The 24,366-nt window shown below is 43.8% G+C and overlaps 1 protein-coding gene across 5 annotated transcripts in view; it reads right to left on the bottom strand.

Moving 5' to 3' along the window:
• Positions 1-5,398: 5,398 nt before the first annotated feature.
• Myom1 (myomesin 1) overlaps positions 5,399-24,366 on the bottom strand; it is a 129,285-nt gene continuing 110,317 nt past the window's right edge. For all 5 annotated transcript variants that reach the window (NM_001191584.2, NM_001432105.1, NM_001432107.1 and 2 more), the window contains 9 exon segments: positions 5,399-6,173; positions 9,562-9,617; positions 10,795-10,817; positions 11,210-11,246; positions 14,530-14,693; positions 22,092-22,197; positions 22,292-22,330; positions 23,239-23,326; positions 24,156-24,269. In NM_001191584.2, coding sequence (NP_001178513.1) covers positions 5,880-6,173; positions 9,562-9,617; positions 10,795-10,817; positions 11,210-11,246; positions 14,530-14,693; positions 22,092-22,197; positions 22,292-22,330; positions 23,239-23,326; positions 24,156-24,269 — 921 coding nt within the window. In that variant the 3' untranslated portion in view covers positions 5,399-5,879.

Here is a 24,366-nt window from a genome sequence, read left to right as displayed (position 1 = left end):
AAATGTTTTTCTTTATAAGAATTACAGTGGTCGGAGTTGGGGATTTAGCTCAGTGGTAGAGTGCTTGCCTAGCAAACGCAAGGCCCTGGGTTCGGTTCCCAGCTCCGGAAAAAAAAAAAAAAGAATTACAGTGGTCATGGTGTCTCTTCATAGCAATGGAAACCCTAAACAAGACAGAGTGTGTGTGTGTGTGTGTGTGTGTGTGTGTGTGTGTGTGTGTGTGTCTGTGTGTCTGTGTCTGTGTCTGTGTCTGTGCTGCAGCATGTGTGTGAAGGTCAGTGAACCATCCATGAAAGTTGGGTCCTTTTCTCCCACCATGTGACTCTTGGGAACTGAACTCGGGTCCTCAAACTTGGTAGCAAGTCCCTTTACCCACTGAGCCATCTCTCCAGCCCGGCTCTTTGGTACTTTAATGTTCTTGATCCTTCACGCAACCCCTCCCCTTTCTACAGCCTACCAGGCAGAGTCTCATAATAGCCTACCATTGTTCCACTGCAGTGTAACCTGTGATCTTCCGACTGCTTTAAAGAGTTTTCCTTATGAATATTTTTCTTTTGCAAATTCACTGTATTTTGGTAATCTTCCATTTCCTGCTTAATGTATTCATTCTCTCCTCGGCTCCTTGGATACATGGAAGATATTAAGTCTTTTTGCAGTCAGTACTTGGGACTGAATTTAGCTCGCACATGCTCTGCACAAGGAATATACGAATGAGCTACATTCTCAGCTCTCTTTTTTTTCATTTTGAGTCAAGGGCTCACAAGATGGCCCAGGCAGGCCTTGAACTTACGATCTGCCTGACACAGCCTCCCTAGTTGCTGGTATGACAGACCTGTGCTAGCAGCCTGTACTATATTTATAATGTTTGGTTTAAATTACTTATTCACCTAACATGTGCTCTGTCATGAGCTCCAGACTCATGTCATTGCTGCAATTGTTTTCATGACTACTTTTCTTCTAGCCATCAGCTATGACCGTCTTATGTCTTTGCAGGCATACTATTTATATTACTTGTCTGTCTGTATGTATATATGTATGCATGTATGTGTATATGTTTATCTATGTATAAATGTACGTGTTTATGTATGTATATGTATGAATGTATGTATGCATGCATGTATGTGTATGTGTATGTATATACAAATGTGTGTGTTTGCATAAATGTATATATGTGTGTATGTATATATGTATGTATATATGTATGTGTGTATGTATATATGTGTATGTATAAATGTATGCATGTATGTGTATATGTTTATCCATGTATAAATGTATGTATGTATGCATATGTATGTATGAATGTATGTATACATGCATGTATTATGTGTATATGTATATGTATATATGTGTATGTATGCATAAATGTATGTGCATACATATGTATATGTGTATGTATGTATATATGAATGCATGTATATATATAAATGTATGCATGTATGTATACAGTATGTATATATGTATATATGTGTATGTATATGTGTGTATGTATGTATGTATTTGGGGTGCTGGAACCTGAATAAGGGATTGCCATTGTGAGGCTAGTATTCTCCCAGAAGCAACACCCCCAGTGTAAAAGCCTGCTAAATTTGGATTGGCTACTTGCTATTGTAACTGTTACACCATTCAATACTGTGTTCATTTGAAGTACTTTGCATATGATTCTGACACATAGTTTCTACACTTACAGAAATTTCATCCTTTTTAGGCTTGTTCCCATGTGTTTGTGTCCGTGTGTGTGTGTGTGTGTGTGTGTGTGTGTGTGTGTGTGTGTGTTGTGTGTTGTTTGTATGTGTGTGCATACACACATTTCTCCGTGTGTGGTGCCTGTGTGTGTGCACAAATGTATGCCTCTGTGTGTGTGTATATGCACATATACCTGTATGAACACATAGAGGCCAGTAAATGACATGGGCTGTCTTTCTCTATTGCTTTCTGCCTTATTACACTGAGACAAGCCACTCAGGAAACCAGAAGCTCGCCATTTTGGCTAGGATGTCTGGCCAGTGAGCTCTCCTGTCTCTATCCCTATGCTAGAATTATAGACACTTGGAGCCATACCTGATTACTTATGTGGATGCTGAGGATTTGAACTCATTTCCGTATGATTTCAGAACAGGCATACTTAGCCATTGAGCCATCTCTATCTGCATGCAGCTTCCTTTTCAGCTTTGGGAACTGGAGCAGCTTCCTATTCAGCTTTCGGTCTAGTACTACTGGCCTCCAGAGTGAAAGTGAGGAACTTCTGAGACATCTGCCCAACACCGTTTGTGTCACCCTTTTCATTTGCACTGGTGGCAATGAGAACTATTTCCAGCCCATGTGAGCTCCAAGAATCGTTTGTCTGACCACTCCCTCTAGAACTCACCCCGGTCACTCAAGGGGCAGCACTCTGGTCCTTTGGCCTCTGTGCAATTCTTCTCACTAATAAGCTTCCTAGTTACCTCCTCGTCTTCAGTGCAGTGAGGTTGAACCATAGCCTGGGCTCTTCATCCAAGCAAGCAGCTGGAGAAGTCACAGCTGTTACTCTAACCCATTCCCAGACCCCGTAGGAATCACAGTCCTGTGTGTGGGCTACCCCAGGCCCCAGACATTTCCTGCTGTATAATCAGCCAGGTTTTCTAGCTGTCCCTGCGAGAACAATTCTCCGAACAGTAATCCTTTGTGGTTAGACACAGAAGTCCTCTGTAGTGAAGCCTTACACTTGCTTCTCTGGACTCCAGACTTCATTTCCTGCTTTTATGGGTGTTCTTGTGGGACTCATACCATGCTGTGCTCTAAATGTGGGCCCCACACGCAGCCATTACTGATTCGAAGAGTCTGTTCATTTTTTTTTCCTCCCCAGAACCACCTCCAGGCAGATGGCAAGCCTGTACAATCTCTCTGTGTCCGTTGGAGACATTTTTTGCTGCAACCACTTTTGTTTTGTCTAAGCTTCCTTTGCATAGCCCTACTTTGAACAACTGAGTCATATCTTTGTTCTGATGTTAGCATTAATTTCCAGTCCCTGCTGTGAGGGCTTCTATCTATATAAGATTAGTATTGTGGCTTTATAGAGTCTGTGCATTTTGTGTGTGTGTGTATAATGTGTGTGCATGTGCATGTGTGTAAGTATGCATATGGGTTTCTGAGTGTGTTCATATGTGAGTATGTTTGTGTATCTAACAGTGTGTGTGAGTGAGTATGTAAGAATATTGTGTGAGTTAGGTGCATGTGTGTGCATCTGTGTGTAAGGGTGTGTGTTTGTGTGTGAGTTTTAGTGTAAGGGTGTGTGTATGTGTGTGTGTGTGTGTGCACACGCATGTGCGAGTATGTATTCAGCCTCAGGTGACATTTCTGAGGAGCCATCTACCTTGCTTTATATAGACTGGCTGGCAGAGGGCCCTGGGGATGGTATGGTCTTTGCCTCCCAAGCACTGGGATCATAAGTGCACACTGTGCCTGGCTTTTTTTTTTTTTCCCCGGAGCTGGGGACTGAACCCAGGGCCTTGCTAGGCAAGTGCTCCACCACTGAGCTAAATCTCCAACCCGTGCCTGGCTTTTTATGGGGTGCTAGGGCTCCAACTCTGGTCCTTATACGTGTGTGGGAAGTACTTTACTGAGCCACCTTTCCAGCCCCTTTATTTTTATGTACTTGGAATGTTTCAGATAATTTAGCCTAGTAACAGCTCAGGTTTCTGATTCTAACTTAGAATGTTTGACTTTCATTTTATATCTATGTTTTTATATCACATGAGAACATTTAAGAGAACTCAAATTTGGGGGGGGGCGGCTTTTTTTCTGTTTTTAATATACTTAAATAGGCAGTCAAGGTTAATTTCTTGGGAATATTGTTTAAGCCAGATAACAATGGTTAAAAAGGAAAAAAGATCAGTTGATCAATATAATTTAACAAATAAAAGAGAATTTTTTAACATTATAAACAGTAGTCCTAAAACTATTTTTTTAAATGACTAAACTTTTAAATAGAGGGAAAAAATGTAAGGATGTACTTGCCAGGGCCTGGAAATGTTCAGACTCTGTCTCTTGCCTGCATATGTAAATCTTATAAACAGACTTTTACTGTGATCCAGGATGACTGTGTCAACAGACTGTCTACAGCAGACCACAGATGCGTGAATTATGTGCTAGATGGAAACTTCAGGATTCTTTTATCATCATGTCTGTGGTTTTAGTTGTGGCCTTCTGTTTAGAAATCGCTTCCAGGGGTTGGGGATTTAGCTCAGTGGTAGAGCGCTTGCCTAGCAAGCGCAAGGCCCTGGGTTTGGTCCCCAGCTCCGAAAAAAAGAAAAGAAAAGAAAAGAAAAGAAAAAAGAAATCGCTTCCAAAGCTACTGGATTGTGAAAGCCACGAAGCTTTTGGCTGAAGCAGGGAGAGTTTGGACTATGTCTGGACAGCGACCTTAACTGGGGTTCACTTGGTTTCCAGGAAATACAATTATTAACTATGCTAGAATGTATATTTTTCTATACTAAAGGACTTGAGCCTGCTAGCTTTGCAAAGAAAAGGAGTTTACTTAGTTTAGAAGCAGAGCAGCCAAGACCAGGCAATCCCACCAGCTTGGCTTTGGTGAGAGCTTCATGGTGGGGATCCATGTGGAAGTGAGGCCTGCCATCACCAAAGAGGAAACTGAGATCCAAGTAACAACCCCTTTCCAGGAACCAAGCTCTGGGTTATAAGAACTCAGTGTCCTGCTCCTGCCTGGGTTCAGTGCTGCAGCAGCAGACACTCAGGTGGACAGTGAAGACCAACAGATTAGAGCCAACTTCAGCCCTGATCTTTTAAACTATATGCACAGGAGCCATTTCTGCAGCATAGGGAAGACTGCTTCGTTCTGGGTGTCACAATTTGAGTCCCCAGTGTTCATAACCAGAACTCATCTCTGACGATGTGGAGGGGGAGGATCTTCAACAGGATTTAGCCAGGGAAGCAGGATGAATGCAGTTAGAATGTGCACAGTAGAATGGTCGCCTCTGGAAAGGGTTCCTGACCGAAGGCTGAGTTTGGATCTAACCTCCTCCCCTCTGAGAGTTCATTTTCTTGCTTGCCTTCCTGGCATCACATGGGGCAGCCAAAAGGTCCTTAAGATCCTGGCCCCCTTACCAGATGCTGGGCTTTTCATCTTGGATTTTGGAATCTCCAGAACTTCAAAAAATTGTTCTCTTTTCATTAAATATTACTCAGTTTGGGGTGTTCTGTCATAATTACTTGACAAGCTTCAATCTTGGTGATGGAGTATAGGGTAAGGGATCAGGTATGTAATGTCAGTGTGGCTTTGAACTCTGAGCCTTGGGTGACCTCAGATGGCTTATCTGAGTCCAGAAGGAACTGCTTTTGCCCTAAGGGTGTAAAGAGCTATAGCAACAAGCAGGGAGAGGTGGAAAGGACCCAACAGTGAAGATTGGAGAGACATGAGGGGAAAGACTTTATTCACACTGGGGGAGGCCAGTTCCCAAGGCTGCCATCAGAAATGCACCATCACCACAGTAACAGTGACCCACCACACTCAAGCCCACAGCAGTGTGCCTCTGTTCTGACAGAGTGCCAGATGTAGACACAATCCCTAAGAACTTACTTCATCAGCTTCCAACTCGGCCTCGCTTCTGCTCTCTTTTAGCACCACTACGACATTCTCTGGCCTTCTTCCTTGAAATCATTTCCTAATGTATTTTTTTACTACAGAAATTGTAGATTAAAAACCCTTAAATTGTCCTTTATTGGTGCCTATAGGAGTAAGAGATTTGATGGTTTCCTCCTAAGTCAGCACAAAGCAGGGAGACACCAGGAGGATCTCCTCATCTCTAACCGAATCATTTTCACAACAGCAGCGCGGTGGGTGGCCAGCTGGCCCTGGCTCTCCTCATAACTCCCCCAGTCTCCGCTCACTTGGACTTCTGGTTGCCCTTTGGGGGCTCTGATGCTCCCTTCCTTGCCTCCTCCTCGGGGATGAACACACTGACGGTGAAGTCACTGGTCTCCGAGCCGTATTTGTTCTTCACCACCAGCCCGTACTTGCCGGAGTCTGCCGTGCTCACGCCTGAGATGGTGAAGAAGGCTGTCTTCCCAGCCTCAAACTTGAGGCTGCAGTGGTCGTCGGAGGTCAGCGGCTTCTCATTTTTCAGCCAGGACACCTCAGGGGTTGGGTCACCCCACACATTGCAGGTGAGATTGAGTGCCTGCAAAGACAGGGTTACGGGAAGGAAGGTGATAAATCCGCTAATTCTGATCCAAGTCCACATCGGCAATAACTCCCAGACTCCCAGGCTGGGGTTTAAAGAGGTTAGGCGTCTTAAAGTTGGGTGCCCATGGTTATGCTCTGAAGTAAGGTGCAAGGAGCGTCTTTAGGGCTGGGCTTTGGGACTGTGGAATGCTTGTCTGTGTCAGCACACTGAGGGGCTTTCTTTCCCTTCTCCTCCATAAACACCCAGACACCTTTCTTTGCTCCTTCCAACGTGGGCCTCTGGGCTGCATCAGCAGAGAAAATCTCACTCCCTCCTCACCACCTTGCTCAGTGATGCGTTGCATTTGCGTCACGGGGCCCAGCAGTGGAATGCAGCAGCTGCTCTACACCATTTAGGTAATTTCCCCATCCCATCTTCCTCATTTCTTCGGCTCCCTGGACCCCATCCGACCTGTGTTGCCACAGAGGTGCTTGGCCCACGTGCGTCCTAAGTAAAACATTCCCCAGCGTGTTGAAGCTCTTCTGAGACACTGGCATTTGGGGCTGCGGTTTTACTCTGCCTTATTGTGTTTGTGAAGATTGTTTTACTCAATGGGCAGCATTTGGTACCCACCACCATGGTCCTTATATCTTCATTACCACAAGCTCCCTGCTGTCCTTTCAAAGCTCCATGAACCACTCCAACCTCTCAACCCTGTTCCTTCTTAAAGTATATCTTTTGTTTTTGAGACTTAAAATAATTGCTGAGATTATAATCTCATTATTTCTCTCTTCCCTTCCTTCCTCTCAAACCCTCCCACATGCCCCTCCTTGTTCTTTTGAATTCATGGTCTCTTTTTTATTAATTGTTGCTATATACATAAATGTGTATATATATATATATATATATTCCTATATACAACAAATACAATGTTACTTGTATGTGTGATTTCAGGACTGACCATTTGGTATTGGATAACCAGTTGGTTTTATTTTCCCTGGGAAAGACTGTTCCTCTGTCTCTCTGCCTTTCTAGCTGGGCCTTTCAGTCCTCTCCCTGCCCACTTTGGCATGCCCATTGCTTGGTCAGCTCATGTCGGGGAGGGTCTTTACAGGTGCAGCTCCTGATGTTAGTAGGAGACACGGTTGCACATAGACCCCCTGATCCTCCATCTCTTAGTATCTATCCTACCACCCCGTCTTCTGCAGTGATCCCCGGGCCTCAGGTGTGGGAGGTGTGATATGGATGCATCCACTGAACCACCCCCTCTTCTGCAGTGATCCCCGGGCCTCAGGTGTGGGAGGTGTGATATGGATGCATCCACTGAACCACCCCCTCTTCTGCAGTGATCCCTGGGCCTCAGGTGTGGGAGCTGTGTTATGGATGTATCCACTGAGACTGGGATCCACAGCTTTGCGTTTTTGATTGTCAACTCTGTTCTTAATCTCCAGCAGCCACTCCTCAACTTCCCATTTATAAGACACTGCCATTTCAAAATGTTACATAAACACGGTCTGCAGTATGCAAACTTTCCAGACTGGTTCTTGGTCCGCACACAATTCCCTGCAGATGCACCTATGTTGCTGAATCAGCCTTCTGCTCCTTCATTGTTGACTAGTGGACCAGTATATGTGCATGTCCCTGAAGGTCATATGCACTGTTCCCAGTTTGGGGATCTCATGAATAGAGTTACTATGAATAGAGTACAGACTTTTCCGTTTCTCTGGGATAAATGCCCGGGGTTCAGTTGCTGGGCTCTATGATACATATATGATTCATTTTTCTCCCGAGAATTTGCCAGGCTCTTGCTGAGAGCTGATATAATTTTGGCTTACATCCCACCAACAATGCATAAGGAATTCAGTCTCCCCACACCCTTCCTGCTTTTGCCACTGTGCGTTTCTGTTGTGTGCCACTTATCAGTGCAGTTCAGGTAGGGACATTACATTTCACCGTGTCTTTACCCACTCTCCAGGGCTAGTGCTAAATTAGATATTCTTGACTGGGAACGAAGTTGGTATTAATTTAGGAAAGGAGTGTTCTTTTAAACATCTTCTCGACAGGTCTTAAGTGATCACTTGTTACCTCTTCTGTGCGAGTAAAGCTGGGTAGATTTCAGAGCCTCCTTTATAGCTCATCGTTAGTTAGCAAGTTTTTGAGACAGGCTGTGTAGCTCAGGCTAGACCTGTGATTCTCTTGCTTATGCCTCCCAAGTGCTGGGATTATGAGCGTGTGCTGCTGAGGTCAATCCCCCAGTACCACACTGTGAAAGGAGTGAACAGATACCTGCAAGTGGCGTTCTGACTTCCACACACATGCTATAGCGTGTCCACCAATAAAGAGATACATGCATGTAATAATTTTTAAATGGGCCAAGTCATGATCATTAAATCTGTCTGAACAGACCAGGTGCAGGCTTTGAAATCTGGTGATTTACTTGGGGTGAAATGTAACCAAGTCAAAGTGACGCCACAAACACCGTAGGTAGGCATTGTGGGAAACTAGTGTCCATCCTTGAGATCTGAGCTGTGGATCTGAGTACTTCCACACACATTCTCTCGTAATGGTCACGACTGCCCAGTGAGTTCAGCCCCATTAAGTGAGGAAAGTGGAGAACAAAGTTTAAGAACAGAAACCGCTCTCAAAGGTTAAGGTGAAAGTCAACTATGGTGTTTTCCATGCACAAAGAAATGTGCTTCATGGAATCTACAGCCTTGCTTTGATACACAAGTTCTGCATGGTCAGCCCTCCCACACCCACCACTGCAGTCACTGCTCTTCTGGGTAGGAAAAGGTTCTATTTCACTTCAGGTCCTTATGGACTTGTCAGATGTATAGTAAACCTATTTTGATTGATATGGGGTCTGGCTATGCAGCCAAAGGTGGCCTTGAGCTCTGCTGGATCCCCTGTTGAGTTCTTAGAGTACAGGCGTGCACCACTCTGCCCGGTTTACAGGTTAGAGATCACGTTCATCGCCTCTTGGGTGGAAGAAGCCAGGAAATACCAGTTTAACATCAAAGGAAGAGGCTGGATTTCATCAGAGATGGAGCTAATAAAAACTCATGGGGGCAGCATGTTTCCCTGTAACCACGAGGTAGCATGGCACCTTCTGGTGTGCCAGAACACCTTCCTTCTTCTATGGTTACAGGTTCATATAGCCTAACGGCTCCTGGTCGTTTAAAAAACTTAACTCTGCAGAAACAGCCTAAATCCGGGATCACAAGACAAACTTTCGTCCTGATGCTAGCCCTACAAGACACTACGACTGGAACACTGAACTTTTAACCCTGTATTTGTTTATTCTGGTCAGGTGCAGACAGAGATGGTGGGATGCAAAAGGAAGGACCACAGTGTAGGGTGTTGGGACCGCTCCCCATGCAGAGGCAGGGACGAAAGGACTCACCTTGCCCTCCTGAATGGTGACAACATCCGGGAGACCGCCCAGCACCCGAGCCCGATCTGCAATCACAGGAATTTCTGGTTAATCTCTGCAACGAGGAGAGCTAATGATCATGGCTTCAAAATGCTTAATGACACAGACCTCCCATGATGTTCTTCCCTGTCCTGCTAGCTACTTCATACTGCTTTCAACGTGCAGAATGAGAAATGACTCAGTGGCACGGTTTTCATCCTTCTTCACTTACTGCAGACACGCACAGGTGCCCGGAGCTGTACCTACAGCACCAGCTTGGAACTACCTTGTCACACAAAGACCTGCTGTATGATTTTCATGGCTGTATCCAGCTCTAACCCTTGTGTAGTTCAGAAGGTATAAGTTCAAGAAAGCACAACACATAACAACACAGAGGCTCTGAGCAGTGGCCTTTTTATGGTTTCTCTGTGATGATCACCAGCTGTGTACTGAAATGGAGGGGGTATAATCTGGGAGCTCTGGAGGCTTGTGCAGTTGTGGGCCTCCTTTGAGGCTCTCCTTAGATAGCTCTCTTTTCTTGGTTCTTTGTAGTGCTTGGGCCTGTCTATCTGTGGCTGAGTACATCGATAAGTATAAGAGGGGTGCTGAACTCTAGGGACACATGCATGCTCTGGGTATGACAGTCTCGGCATCTGATGAAAGAACCCTTCTATAACACACCCCAAGGCCTCTTCTCCTGCACAAACACCGTGGTTCCCAGCCGCATTTCATTCAGTTTGTGATTCTTGAACCTTGTTTGTCCAATGTCAAAAAGACAGTGTTTCAGACTCTTATATTGTTCATTAGGCCTAATTTTCTTCTGATGCATTGTATCTATAAGTGACTAATACCTATCATATGGTTTGCAACAATGGGATTTTTTTTTAACAAGAGCCAGGTGTCATAATTGAGACCTTCCTACAGACACAAGACTAAAATGAAAAATATATGTAGGCTATCTATAATTTTATAAAAGAAAGAAGACAAAACCTATTTTCTTTTTTGAGACAGGATCTCTCTATATAGCCTTGGCTGTCCTGGATCTCCTATAAAGACCAAGCTGGTCTAGAACTCATAGAGATCTGCCTGCCTCTACCTCTCAAGCACTAGGCTTAAAGGCTTATACTACCAAACCTGGCAAGAAAAGAATTCATGATCATCTGTAGGTATGCCAGGAAATGAAATTCAATTGCCTCCATGCTAAGTGTGGAGGTGGTTACTCACTTTTCTCGGCAATGGCAGCTTGTCTGTGGTTGAGAGAGACAAAGAAGATTTGTGTTAGTATCATTTCACACGCACACACACACACACACACACACACACACACACACACAGGTAAACACACACAGGCATGTGTCAGTGAAGACTTGGAAAGCTGCTCTCTCAATTATAAATCTGTTCTGAGGTACACAAGGAGCTGCAACAAAAGCAGACTGCATTTAATACACAAAGGAGAGGAGGGAAGCCAGCCCGCACTCTGCTTCAGAGATACTTGGCAGCTCCACTAACAGTGTCAAGTGGGCTTTTCCTATGCTTGCTGAAACAAAAGACTTTCTGATACTCAGATAGGCCAGGGGAACACAGGGTTCCAGGAATGTAACTTGAGTAGAAGTGGCCCTTGCCAGGAAGGGGAACTTACTTTAACCTCTGGAATTCAGCAAAGGCTTCATCAAATGCTTTAAGAGAAAGAAAAGAAAAAAGAAAAAAAGTTAAAAGTTTTTCAGAATTGATGACACACAGGGCTGGTTAAAGTCACAAGGTTAGGTTACCGACCACCTTTCCAAGAGGCTGCCTATGGCTTCACATTACAATGTAATATTCTCAACAAGACAAGTAAGTACTTTCTGTGTAGAAAATACGAAGTAGTAGGTTTTAGACCTTTTTTTGCCTCAGCAGAAAGCCTTCAACCTTAAACAAAAAAGTTAGCTAACAGTCCCAGTAAGTTTTCATACAAAAGTGTGCTGTCTAAACATCCTTGAAAGAAAATTAAGATAAAAAAAGAAAGCTTTTTCTTATTAAATTAGCCCTCATAGGCTCCTGGCTAGATGGTTCAAATGTCCTCGTGTTAGATTTTCTGATCTATTTTGCCAGGAGAGCACAATGAGTCACAGTTATCACACTGTATGCCAAGACTGGCCTGAACTCCAGTGTGCTATCCATTGCAGAACAGAGACTGATTTTATTTTATTATTATTTTTTTTGTCACTTGAGGTTTTTTTTCCTTTTATTGCATATTTTCTTTATTTGCATTTCAAATGTTATCCCCTTTCCTGGTCTCCCCTCTGGAAACCCCCATCCCATCCCCCTCCTCCTGCTTCTATGAGGGTGCTCCCCTCCCCAACCACCCACTTTATTATTTTTAAAACACGATTTCGTTAGCATAGAAAACAATAGGTGTCACTATGGCACTGCTCACATGTGTATCAGTGGGCTTTGTTCATGCTCCTACCTATCCTTGGTCCCTCCTCCCTCCTCTCACTAAAGTGGTTTTTCTCAAGCCACAGTGGAGCAGAGATAGAGGCAACTGAGATAAGAAAACGAGCATCACAGGGTTCTAAAATAATCCTATCCCTGTGACTTCTGGGTGAGACACTTGACTGAAGTTCATGAAAAAGAGGCAAGTTTGTTTAGAAATCCTTCTATTTCATATTCCATCCCCTTTGTGGTCCAAGAAACACACACACACATACACACACACACACATACACACACACACACACAGGCACACACATGCTCACACACACATAGACACAAACACACACATACATTCATGTACACATGTGTGCACACACATGCTCATGTACACACACACACTCATGCACACAAACACACAACATGTGCATATGCATACATGTGCACACATGTACACATGCACACACACAGAGATATGATTTATTTTTGTGTATGTTGAGGATATGCCTTGACTTGTGTGGAGGGATCAGAACAAAACTTTCAGGAGCCAGTCCTCACCAGCTGCTCAGTGAGGCAGGGTCCCCTTTCTGCTGCTGCTCAGTTTACTCGGGGCTGGCCAGCCTTGAGTTCCTCCTTGATAATTCTCCTGTCTCCACCCACACCCCCATTTCAGGGTAGAAGTAGAGATTACAGGTGTGTACCACCACATTCAGCCTTCCATCTGGATCCTGAGGACCAGCTCAGGCCATCAGACTTTCACACCACCTGAAGACCAGCTCAGGCCATCAGACTTTCACACCTATGATGCCATCTCCCTAGCCAAGAATCCTATTTAAATCTATAGAGTATAGATTTAACAGGGTTACACTAATCTATCCCCTTTGCCCACCCCCCGCCACACACAGACACACACACACACACACACACACACACACACACACACACACACACATGCACTTTACATATGGAAGACTAAGGAAAAGTCAGGCCTTGTTTTTTTCTCCTCTGAAAACTGACTGAGCTTTGGGCTGAACACAGGATAATAGCACAGAACTGTTTCTGGTCCCCACACCACACTGAGAAAAAGAGACAAGAGGTCAAACTAATGTATTTGGTGGCTATGGCAACCTGGTGAGGAGATCCACAGCCATTGTCTTATGAGGGATTAAAGTGGGGTAGTTGCATAAGCTTTGTTGGTAAAAATAAATTTTGAAATGTTTTAAATCTACTCACCCACTTGCTGCTCCCCCTTTCTATTGTATGTCCTACAGTCAGATGAACGGTGGGAGAGACCAACAGTGCTGCTGGTGTAACACAGGTCAGAAGGCCCCAGTGTGTTCACGGCACCTTCTCCCATGACTACAGATCCTTCAGGAAGTCTTTGTGGGCATTTGGGTAGAAATTGAATCAGAAAACACACACACACACTCTCTCTCTCTCTCTCTCTCTCTCTCTCTCTCTCTCTCTCTCTCTCTCTCTCTGCCCAGAAAACTGTTCTCTAAATTGTGATTCTATTCTGAGGTTGAAACACATGAAGAGTATGATACACCAAGACTACATTCTAGTGCACCAAGGATTGGGTGAGATTTAGCCGGTCTTCCTTTGGTGACTTTCATCTAGATGGTTTTACTCTTTCAGAAAGAATAGAGGGGAGAATACTGCTATGGGATGGGGAGAAACAGCATGGTGATATTAGCTGTTCGCTTAACTCTTTTAGTTTTACTCAGTAATCATGCACCACCTTTGGTCTTTGCTTGTTACAAGTCATTTACTTGTTCCTCCTTTCACCCCCATTATCTCCAGAACACCCCAATCTCTCAGCAGGTAACTAAGACATCTGGGACCTTCGGACATGGGCTCTCCAGCTTCCTACTGCTCAGCATTTCCTCATTTCCTTTGCTTCTTCCCATTAGTTCCTCTATAGTTTCAGGCAGAGAAGACCCAGAGTTAACCCTTTCCCTTCTGCCCTTGGTCTCTCACCATCCACTTTCTGGCACTTTGGTAGGTCATTGATTCTCTGCATGGTCAGTCTTTCTAGTTAAAGCAACTGCTTCCTTAGAGTGGTTGACGATGCTCAGATCTCAAACCCTCTGCACAGTTGCTTTTCTACTCTTTGCTCTTCCGGTGCTGATTGTGAATCAGCTGACCTCTTCTAAGAATCTTCCTGTGAGGGTCGCACTTTCTCTCCATGTTTGCTGTCTCCATCTGCTTTTTACAGTTGTTTGCCCGCTGAATTCTCCACGATTAAGACTACCTTGCCAAAATCACTATTAATGAAATACACCGGAGCCCATTATTTTAGCCTAGCTCCCTCACTAGCCCTCAGATGACCAGATCTAAGTGAATGGCGTCATTCATTCATATAAGGTGACATATAATCAAATTGAATGTAAAAACAAGACAGTCTTCCAAAAAGATTGGGACTCAGAGTAACCAGACAGAACAGGTCCACTCAACCCAAGCATCCCAAACTCTTTGACATCCCCAGTGGAGCAACCTCATTTCGCTTTGGTTCATTCTATCATGAATTTGAGTGAGTACGTTTACCTTGTCCAGAGAGATCCACCGACTTCTGGTGTCCAGTCTTGCCATCAAAGAGCTCCATTACGTATTTCCCTTTATCATTCTGAGTGGGCTCATTGATCTGCAGCCAGATCTGCTCCCCGGTGACCCCACTCTTGACTCTGTCTGTGTACTTAATCCCAGTCCCACTGTTAAGGCGAACGGAGTGTCATCAGTGATCGCTTCTGCTTACAGCTGATCATTCCTCTGCTTTTATTAGGTGACATCCTATAAACTTTCTCAGGCTTTCAGAAAGCACGAGACCTGCCTAGGCCATTCTGCTTCAGGGTGATTATAGGCCCAGAAGCCCAGTGTTTGGATTCCAGGGTCCAGGAACTGATAACCCAAACATCTATTAATTCACACAGTAGCCTGTCGATTTCAAGACCAATCCTTCTCAGGGGTGCTGACTATCTCTGGGTTTGCTTGGGTTTGTTTCCAGGATTAAGAGGCTCTTTAAAGGTGAAAGACCAAACTAAATACAATTTTACTGCATATTTAACACAAATGTTCTACGGCCAAACTGGATAAGTTAAAAATCACACTGACTGGGACTATCCTTGCCTGACAGCTGTTGACATATGTTGCTCCAAAGCTATTAGAGGGTATGTAAATATGCACTTGGGAGTAGAGTCAAACACGAATGAAAAGCAGAGTGGCTGTCACAAGAGTTAGGCATGTGCTATGACCCTGTGTGAAAACAGAAGGAAACATAGCCCTTACCCTGTGAGCCACAACTGTGATGAGACATAAAAACATTATGGTTATAGAGAAAATAGAGCATGGCAGAACAGTACCCTCATACTGTCAAAAGATGCTTCATGAAGATTTTATGGGACTGTGAGGAAATTTTAAAATGTAATAATGGGGTAAAGGTGCTTGTTGCCTGGCAACTAGAGTGAATCCCCAAAGCTCACATGGTAGAAGGAAAGAACTGACTCCTACCAACTGTCCTCTGACCTCCTTGTGTGCTGTGTTGTGTGCTCATGAGCCCACACACAAAATAAATGTAATAAAAATTTTAAAAGCAATATACAAAATTAACATATATATACACATGTATAAAATGACAATTATGTAAGGAGAAAAATTAGATGAATGTACTTTAAATGTACGTAAGAGGTTAACCAAACTATTGATGATATCATATTTTAAATGCTTCTAGGCACACATCTTTAAAACCAATAATCAGGAGATAGGGTCAGGCAGATCTCTGAGTTCAAGGCCATCCTTATCTAACAGACTGAGTTCCAGGACAGCTAAGGAAACAGAGAAACCCTGTCTTCAAACCTTCCACCAAAAACTCTTTCCATTTCATAGTATCTACATATGTATTTTCCAAAAAAGCATGTACGAAGTTTCTAGCTTAAATACAATTTCAAAGTGAACTTTAAAAAAACAAAACATTTTCACCTAAAAATATTTAGCTTCCAATTCATATTTGGTGTTTTTCTTACAAAACTACAAGCTATGAGGTATGGCATATTTGTCAGCATATCTTCAAATACATTAGCAATTGAAATGCCATAAAACCAGGGTGAAGCTTCATAATAGACCCAAATAATATAAAGTACCTCGGTGTGACTTTAACCAAGCAAGTAAAAGATTTGTACAATAAGAACTTCAAGACTCTGAGGAAAGAAATTAAAGAAGACCTCAGAAGATGGAAAGATCTCCCATGCTCATGGATTGGCAGGATTAATATAGTAAAAATGGCCATTTTACCAAAAGCGATCTACAGATTCAATGCAATCCCCATCAAAATACCAATCCAATTCTTCAAAGAGCTAGACAGAACAATTTGCAAATTCATCTGGAATAAGAAAAAACCCAGGATAGCTAAAACTATCCTCAACAATAAAAGGACTTCAGGGGGAATCACTATCCCTGAACTCAAGCAGTATTACAGAGCAATAGTGATAAAAACTGCATGGTATTGGTACAGAGACAGACAGATAGACCAATGGAACAGAATTGAAGACCCAGAAATGAACCCACACACCTATGGGCACTTGATTTTTGACAAAGGAGCCAAAACCATCAAATGGAAAAAAGACAGCATTTTCAGCAAATGGTGCTGGTTCAACTGGAGGTCAACATGTAGAAGAATGCAGACCGATCCATGCTTATCACCCTGTACAAAGCTTAAGTCCAAGTGGATCAAGGACCTCCACATCAAACCAGATACACTCAAACTAATAGAAGAAAAACTAGGGAAGCATCTGGAACACATGGGCACTGGAAAAAATTTCCTGAACAAAACACCAATGGCTTATGCTCTAAGATCAACAATCGACAAATGGGATCTCATAAAACTGCAAAGCTTCCATAAGGCAAAGGACAATGTGGTTAGGACAAAACGGCAACCAACAGATTGGGAAAAGATCTTTACCAATCCTACAACAGATAGAGGCCTTATATCCAAAATATACAAAGAACTCAAGAAGTTAGACCACAGGGAGACAAATAACCCTATTAAAAAATGGGGTTCAGAGCTAAACAAAGAATTCACAGCTGAGGAATGCCGAATGGCTGAGAAACACCTAAAGAAATGTTCAACATCTTTAGTCATAAGGGAAATGCAAATCAAAACAACCCTGAGATTTCACCTCACACCAGTGAGAATGGCTAAGATCAAAAACTCAGGTGACAGCAGATGCTGGTGAGGATGTGGAGAAAGAGGAACACTCCTCCATTGTTGGTGGGATTGCAGACTGGTACAACCATTCTGGAGATCAGTCTGGAGGTTCCTCAGAAAATTGGACATTGAACTGCCTGAGGATCCAGCTATGCCTCTCTTGGGCATATACCCAAAAGATGCCCCAACATATAAAAAAGACACGTGCTCCACTATGTTCATCGCAGCCTTATTTATAATAGCCAGAAGCTGGAAAGAACCCAGATGCCCTTCAACAGAGGAATGGATACAGAAAATGTGGTACATCTACACAATGGAATATTACTCAGCTATCAAAAACAACGACTTTATGAAATTCGTAGGCAAATGGTTGGAACTGGAAAATATCATCCTGAGTGAGGTAACCCAATCACAGAAAAGCACACATGGTATGCACTCATTGATAAGTGGCTATTAGCCCAAATGCTTGAATTACCCTAGATGCCTAGAACAAATGAAACTCAAGACAGATGATCAAAATGTGAATGCTTCACTCCTTCTTTAAAAGGGGAACAAGAATACCCTTGGCAGGGAATAGAGAGGCAAAGATTAAAACAGAGACAGAAGGAACACCCATTCAGAGCCTGCCCCACATGTGACCCATACATATACAGCCATCCAATTAGACAAGATGGATGAAGCAAAGAAGGGCAGGCCGACAGGAGTCGGATGTAGATCTCTCCTGAGAGACACAGCCAGAATACAGCAAATACAGAGGCGAATGCCAGCAGCAAACCACTGAACTGAGAATAGGTCCCCCGTTGAAGGAATCAGAGAAAGAACTGGAAGAGCTCGAAGGAGTTCAAGATCCCTTATGAACAACTATGCCAAGCAACCAGAGCTTCCAGGGACTAAGCCACTACCTAAAGACTATACATGGACTGTCCCTGGACTCTGACCTCATAGGTAGCAATGAATATCCTAGTAAGAGCACCAGTGGAAGGGGAAGCCCTGGGTCCTGCTAAGACTGAACCCCCAGTGAACTAGATTGTTGGGGGGAGGGTGGCAATGGGGGGAGGATGGGGAGGGGAAATCCATAAAGAAGGGGAGGGGGAGGGATTAGGGGGATGTTTGCCTGGAAACCGGGAAAGGGAATAACACTTGAAATGTAAATAAGAAATACTCAAGTTAATAAAAAAAAAAAAAAAACCAGGGTGAAGAAACACATCTGTATCCTGCAGTCTCTAGCCTGAATAATAGCTTTTTCTTAGACAGGAAGACAGATCTTGGCTTTGCTTGAATTATTTAGTCTCTGGCTGGCTTGCACAATGGTGTCTTCTATACGGTAAGTACTTCTGACAGAATGGGTCCTATTGTTCTCATTTCATATGAGAAAAGTAAAATTCATAGAATTAAATGACCTGCCAAAGAAGATAAAGCGAAGTCAAGGTTAACACTTAAATGTGTGTTTTTTCTTCTCAGTATGCTTCCAACTTAAAAATAAGGGAAAAAACCACCAGTAATACAACTGTCAAGCCCTGAGCTTTGTGTGGGCACAAAAGTAGAAGACAAACTCATGTAAATGAGACCAACACCCTAGGAAGCCCACGCCTTGCCACTCTGATGGCAAGTTTCTGAAAATATATTTTCAATGCGCTCATTGAAAAACGATGTTTTTAAAAGACTTATTTTAATTACATGCATGTGTGTTGGGGTGGGGGTTATGTACACATGAGTGCAGTTGCCCGTCGAAGCTGGAGATGGAGTTATAGATGCTTGTGAAACACTTGATATGGTTCCTGGGAATAGAACCCGGGATCTCTCTGGAAGGTCAATATGTGCTCCTAACCACTGAGCTCTCTCTCTAGCCCTTGAATAAACGACTCTTTTACAAAGTATATAACTTAAAAAACTACTACGTTTATGTATTTAATTATTACTGTGTGTGTGCATGTGCATGTGTGTGCATTGTGTGTGAGTGCATGCATGAGTGTGTGCATGTGCATGTGCACACACACGGGTGTGCCTGTGTGGTATGCCACAGTGCATGTGTGGAGGTCAGAGAATAGTTTGCTGTTCATTTTTTCCTCCCACTTCCATCGGGGATAGAACTCAGGTCCGAGTGCCTTTACACACTAAGCCACCGCACTGGCTCTACGGCACACCACTGTGATGAATGATCCAGCTAATTCTGCTCCCCTCATTCTTCACACTGATATATTATAGTGTCTTAGGTGTCATGGAGGAATGTCCTAGGATTTGGTCTATTTTAAATTCTAATTACTTCTCTGTACCACTTTCTGAAAAAGGAGAACAGAGGGGCCAAAGCCACAGCGTTCCACACCGGCATTTTTAACTTGCTACTTCTTACTTCCAGAACTCAGCAGATGTCCAAGAGCTCAGTCAAAGCCCAAGAGCTCAGTCAAATACCAGTCTGCATGTTAGTAAACACTAGCGAATGCTCTGTGGGACCCGGCTCTGGCTAACTGTTCAACTTACCTTGCTCTTTTTCTTCCTTTCTTCTCTGTGGTGCTGGGGATTGAACTGGGCCCTGTGTATGCTCGGTAAGTGCTCTACCACTGAGCCACACTGACACATGTTTTACTGGGGCAGCGTTAGGTCTGCTGTTTCAGTTTTGCTCGCTTGTTTTGAGACAGGTTTTGCTCTGTAGCACGAGTTGCCCTCAAACTTTCAATCCTCTTGTCTCCTCAGTACTGAGATTTCAGTGTGTACCTGTAATCCACCATCCTCAGCATCACGTTACTTCTGACATTGTTTTTTGAGGAAGAGATCTTGCTATGGAGCCCAGCTGGCTGGAAGTTCCCTATGTAACCCATATCGGCCTTGAACTCTTAATTCTTCTGCCTCAGTGTTTAAAATATTATAGCTGGGTGCCACCAGGCCTTATGTTATCATTAGGTCTCAAACTCAGGACAGTTGGCAAACTGATGTGCCTAATTAACATATCAGAGTAGTCATAACACTGGCCAGTCTCTCTCAGTATCACTAATACCTGTTACGGAGTCCTGGCTCCTCTTAGCCCTTCTCACCCTGCCCTGTCCCCTAAACTCTGCAGTCTAGGGGCTTCCCTTCCCCAGTCTCTGACCCCTATGTAATCCAGCCATTTGGCTACATGGTCTCTTGGTCTCTTGCCCTCTTATGCTCTTGCAGTCTTGGTCTGCTCCTGGCCTCTTGGTTCTTGCTTCCTCTCTAGCTCTACCCTTGTCTCTCTACTCTCATGGCCCAGTTCAGTCTGGATACTTCCAAATGCCTCTGGTTGTTTTCTCTCTCATACCTACAATAAACTTCCTCCTCCACCATACCTGGGGGGAGTCACGTCCTCATTTTGCATTCAATCATAACATTTTCATCATATAACACATCATATATATAGCAAATATACACATATACATGTGTACACTAAAAATATATGCATGACAACCCTCAGTGTATGCATTTATCATGAAGACACAGTATTCTATTTAAATCAGGTTAAAAATATCTTCCCAAACTTACTTTCTTTTCTATGTGTCCCTGGCTGGCCTAGAATGTACTAAATGTAGACCAGGCTAGCCTCAGACTCAAAAAGATCCATCTGTCTCTGCCTTCCAAGTTCTGGGATTAAAGGTGACACATGGACTGCTTATAATTTTCTTACAGTGAAGACTTTCCAAATCTTTTTCTATAGCTTTTTGAAATATACCATGTATTATAGCTAGTCGTAGTCAAAAGGAACAAAGACACTTTGTTATGGTCTGTACCTTAGTACCCAGTGGTCAGCCTCTTTTCTCTTGCATTTTAAACTTTCCATGCAGTGTGTGTGTGTGTGTGTGTGTGTGTGTGTGTGTGTGTGTGTGATAGAATGACCTAGCTCAGCTCTAAAGCCAGACTAACTGGGCACAGCCATCAGCTCACTTAGCTATGTGCCCACAATCAAGTCACCACCCCAAGCTTGAGCTTTCTCTCCCCTGACAAGAAGGATGCTTCCTTCCCAGAGCAGTAGCTATGAAAGAACTCACATATTGATTGGTTGGTGGTAATGACTGGTGGACTGCTAGTGTCTAGGGAAGGAATAATATAAAGTCATTGTTGTCTGTATCCTCAAAGGATGCTACAGAACTCTGGTAATGGTTTAGAATCAACGTCTAAACTAGGTTGGACTAGAGGTGGCTGTACCCCTTCAGACTATCTAGACCATATGTCTTTTCTCATTCTGCCAAGGATGTCTCAAGGAACCCAGAGGTTGAGTATAATGTCAGGATTAGGTTGGGAAGTCTGGTTTGATTCAGATATCTCTGGAATCCAAGGTGAATTTGATGTATTTCCCATCATTCCACAAAAGCAGTCTGGGATTAGGATAGACTTCTAGATCAATCCAATTCAAACACAGGTTCCCAACGCCTTCTGGAGGTGGACAAGCAAGATACAAGATGCTAATGCCTAATTGCACCACTGGTGTAACTGACAGCGACAAGCCAGGACTCTTCTCAGGACTCACGGCAAATGGCTCAAGTACAGATTACAGGAAACTCAGTCCTCCTAGCGCTCACCCTGTCAGTCTTGTTTCGGAGCACAAGAGTTGACTGTACACATAGAGACTGCAAGCCCATCTCTGGATGCTTGGCAGACCAGAGGTAGCTGTGTGTGGCTGTTCCCGGTACATTACAGAGATGCTGATGAATAATGATACTCCGTCACAAGCAAAGACATAACCCAAAGACCTAACGCTAGACATCGCTAGGACTTCACTGTGCGTGCGACGAGGGAAACAGCTAAAAGTAAGGGCAGGGCCTCAGTGTTGTCATGTGCTCTTCAGTATGGTGCCTCTTTCTTGAAAGGGGTTGGGTTTTGGTTTTCATTCCTCCTGCTTGCCTGTGTGGGGTGGGGATGGGGGAATGTCTACTTGGCAAGTCAGTTCACACGTACTTACTTGTGGGACCAGTTAACTTTCAAGTCATCCAGGTAGTAACAGACAAAGGAGTACAGTCTGATGCCCTCTGCTGTGCTCTGGATTTTCAGGTCTGTGGCGGATAAAGCTGAGGGAGAAAGCAACACGGTTAATACACCCGTGGGTTCCTCCTGGCAGGGGCTTCCCAAAGCATTGGCTGTGGCAAGGACATGGTAGCTTACCTATCTTCCTGCATACTTCAGTCATCAAGTCTTGGAAGGCTGTAGATAGAGGGCCATAGACAAAACTTTAGCAGATTCCATATGAGGTCGAATTTCAAGCTGTTAGTTCTCAAACAGTCCCTGTCTAGTGAAAGCCGTCTGACAGATAGTGTAAAGTGACCCGGTTTTATAAAGCTTTAAAAAGATTTCTGCTTATTTTGATCCATGCTTTCCCTGACTGGCTTGTAATTAATATCGTATGTACATTCTAGAAAAGGCTGCAGTGACATTTCCAGAGAGCCTGTTGGCTTTGGAAAGCTCTTTCTTCTTAAGTCCCAGGAAGCCTTAGTTTGAATTACAGGAGTTTTCTTACCTGTGTCATCAATTCATAACGAATTGATTGTCTGGAGCCCCACCTCTATTGAGAACTGGAGGGCCAACTACAGCCTCTGAGGCCATTACAACCCTGCTGTATTGAGGGAAAAAAACTGGACATTTGGGGTGGGGGTTTTAAGCGTTATCATGATATGTTTGCCCTTAGTAAGTCTCAGAAAAATGGGAACAGCTGCTGTGACCTGCTAATAATTGCCAAGATCTCAGATTTCACACATGAATCTTTCTTACCACCCTAACACAATGGGCTGTTTTTCAACATTCTTCCAGAGATGGTTTTGATCCTAACATTTCTGTAGAGTTGAAACAACAACGATGATTTAAATTGAAAGCTGACTTCCAGTGGCCCACAGGCTATAAATTCCCTAAGGATCAAAAGTGTATTTTTGATTTCTAGGAAGTCGAAAGGGGAAAACGTTTTTGTAAAAAGAACAGCGCTTTGCTCTGCTGGAATTCCAATTAAATCAAAATTGGTGGACACAAGTCAGCATGACTTCCGTGGCCAACCCAGCCCTGGTCATAGTTCCGGTAGCTGTGGAACCCGTGAGACAGAACGCGGCAGTTGGTAGAGTCACCTTCGTCCACGAGTTTCAATCTGCTCTTATCTTTTCCCCGGTCATCTTTCAGGATAACTTCATAAAATCCAGCATCTTTCTTGGAAAACTGAGGAGACAGTGAACATGGGGGTTTATCACAGCTCAGACTTGGTTGTTAAAACTGTGTGTGTGTGTGTATGTGTGTGTGTGTGTCTGTGTCTGTGTGTCTGTGTGTCTGTGTGTCTGTGTGTCTGTGTGTCTGTGTGTCTGTGCGTGCAGCTGTGTGGGAGTATACATCCATGTGTATATGCATGTGTGTCATGTGGGTATGTATGGATGTGCATACAACACGTGAGTGGTGGCAGAGGTCAACCTTGGGCATCACTCTTCAGGGGCTGTCTGTCTGTCTTGTTTGTTGTTAGCCTTCTACTTTTGTTGTGTGCGTATGAGTGTTCTGACTGCACGTCTGTCTCTACATCACAGGCATGCAGTAACTGTGGACAGTGACACGGGTTTCTATGGAAACCAGTCACAAACTATTTTAGTTGAGAAAGGATTATAGAACTGTGAACAGAAGAAGGGCATTGGGTTCTCTAGACTGGAGTTACAGACAGTTGTGAGCCACCATGTGGGTGCTGGAAATCAAATCCAGGTCCTCTGGAAGAGCACTCAGTGCTCTTAACTGCTGAGCCATCGCTCCAGCTACAACCTGGTGTTTTGAGGTAGAGTCTCATACTAGGACCTGGAACTCTCCAATTCTGCTACACAAGCTGACCACAAAGCCCCCAGGACCCACCCGTCTCTCTGTCTCCACCACTGGGTTTATGCGAGTGTTTCTATAGCAGTTAGATGTAAGCTGTTATAACTCCTCTGGGCATGGAATGAATGATGACTCTAGTTTCTGTTGAGCGAATTGTGATACAGAGCTGGCAGCTCGCATGTCCGAGGCCACCCACCTCTGTGATGAGCAGGGTACAAATGCCGTCCTTAAAGTCATGTTTCTCGTCCACTGAGATCTCCCGCTCATCTTTGTACCAAACGATGTGAGTCTCTTTTTTAATATTTGCCACCTGTAAGAAGAGTCATAATTATCCTCCTCAGAGTAAAGAAACAAATGTCATTTTTATGGAGGTAAGCAGTTCTTATACACCCGTGTATTAAAGAAAA

This window comes from Rattus norvegicus, chromosome 9 (assembly GCF_021556685.1).
Source record: "Rattus norvegicus strain SHRSP/BbbUtx chromosome 9, alternate assembly SHRSP_T2T, whole genome shotgun sequence".
Classification (NCBI taxonomy): domain Eukaryota; kingdom Metazoa; phylum Chordata; class Mammalia; order Rodentia; family Muridae; genus Rattus; species Rattus norvegicus.
Note: the sequence above shows the minus strand (reverse complement) of the source record. Positions and strands in the feature narration are given on the sequence as shown.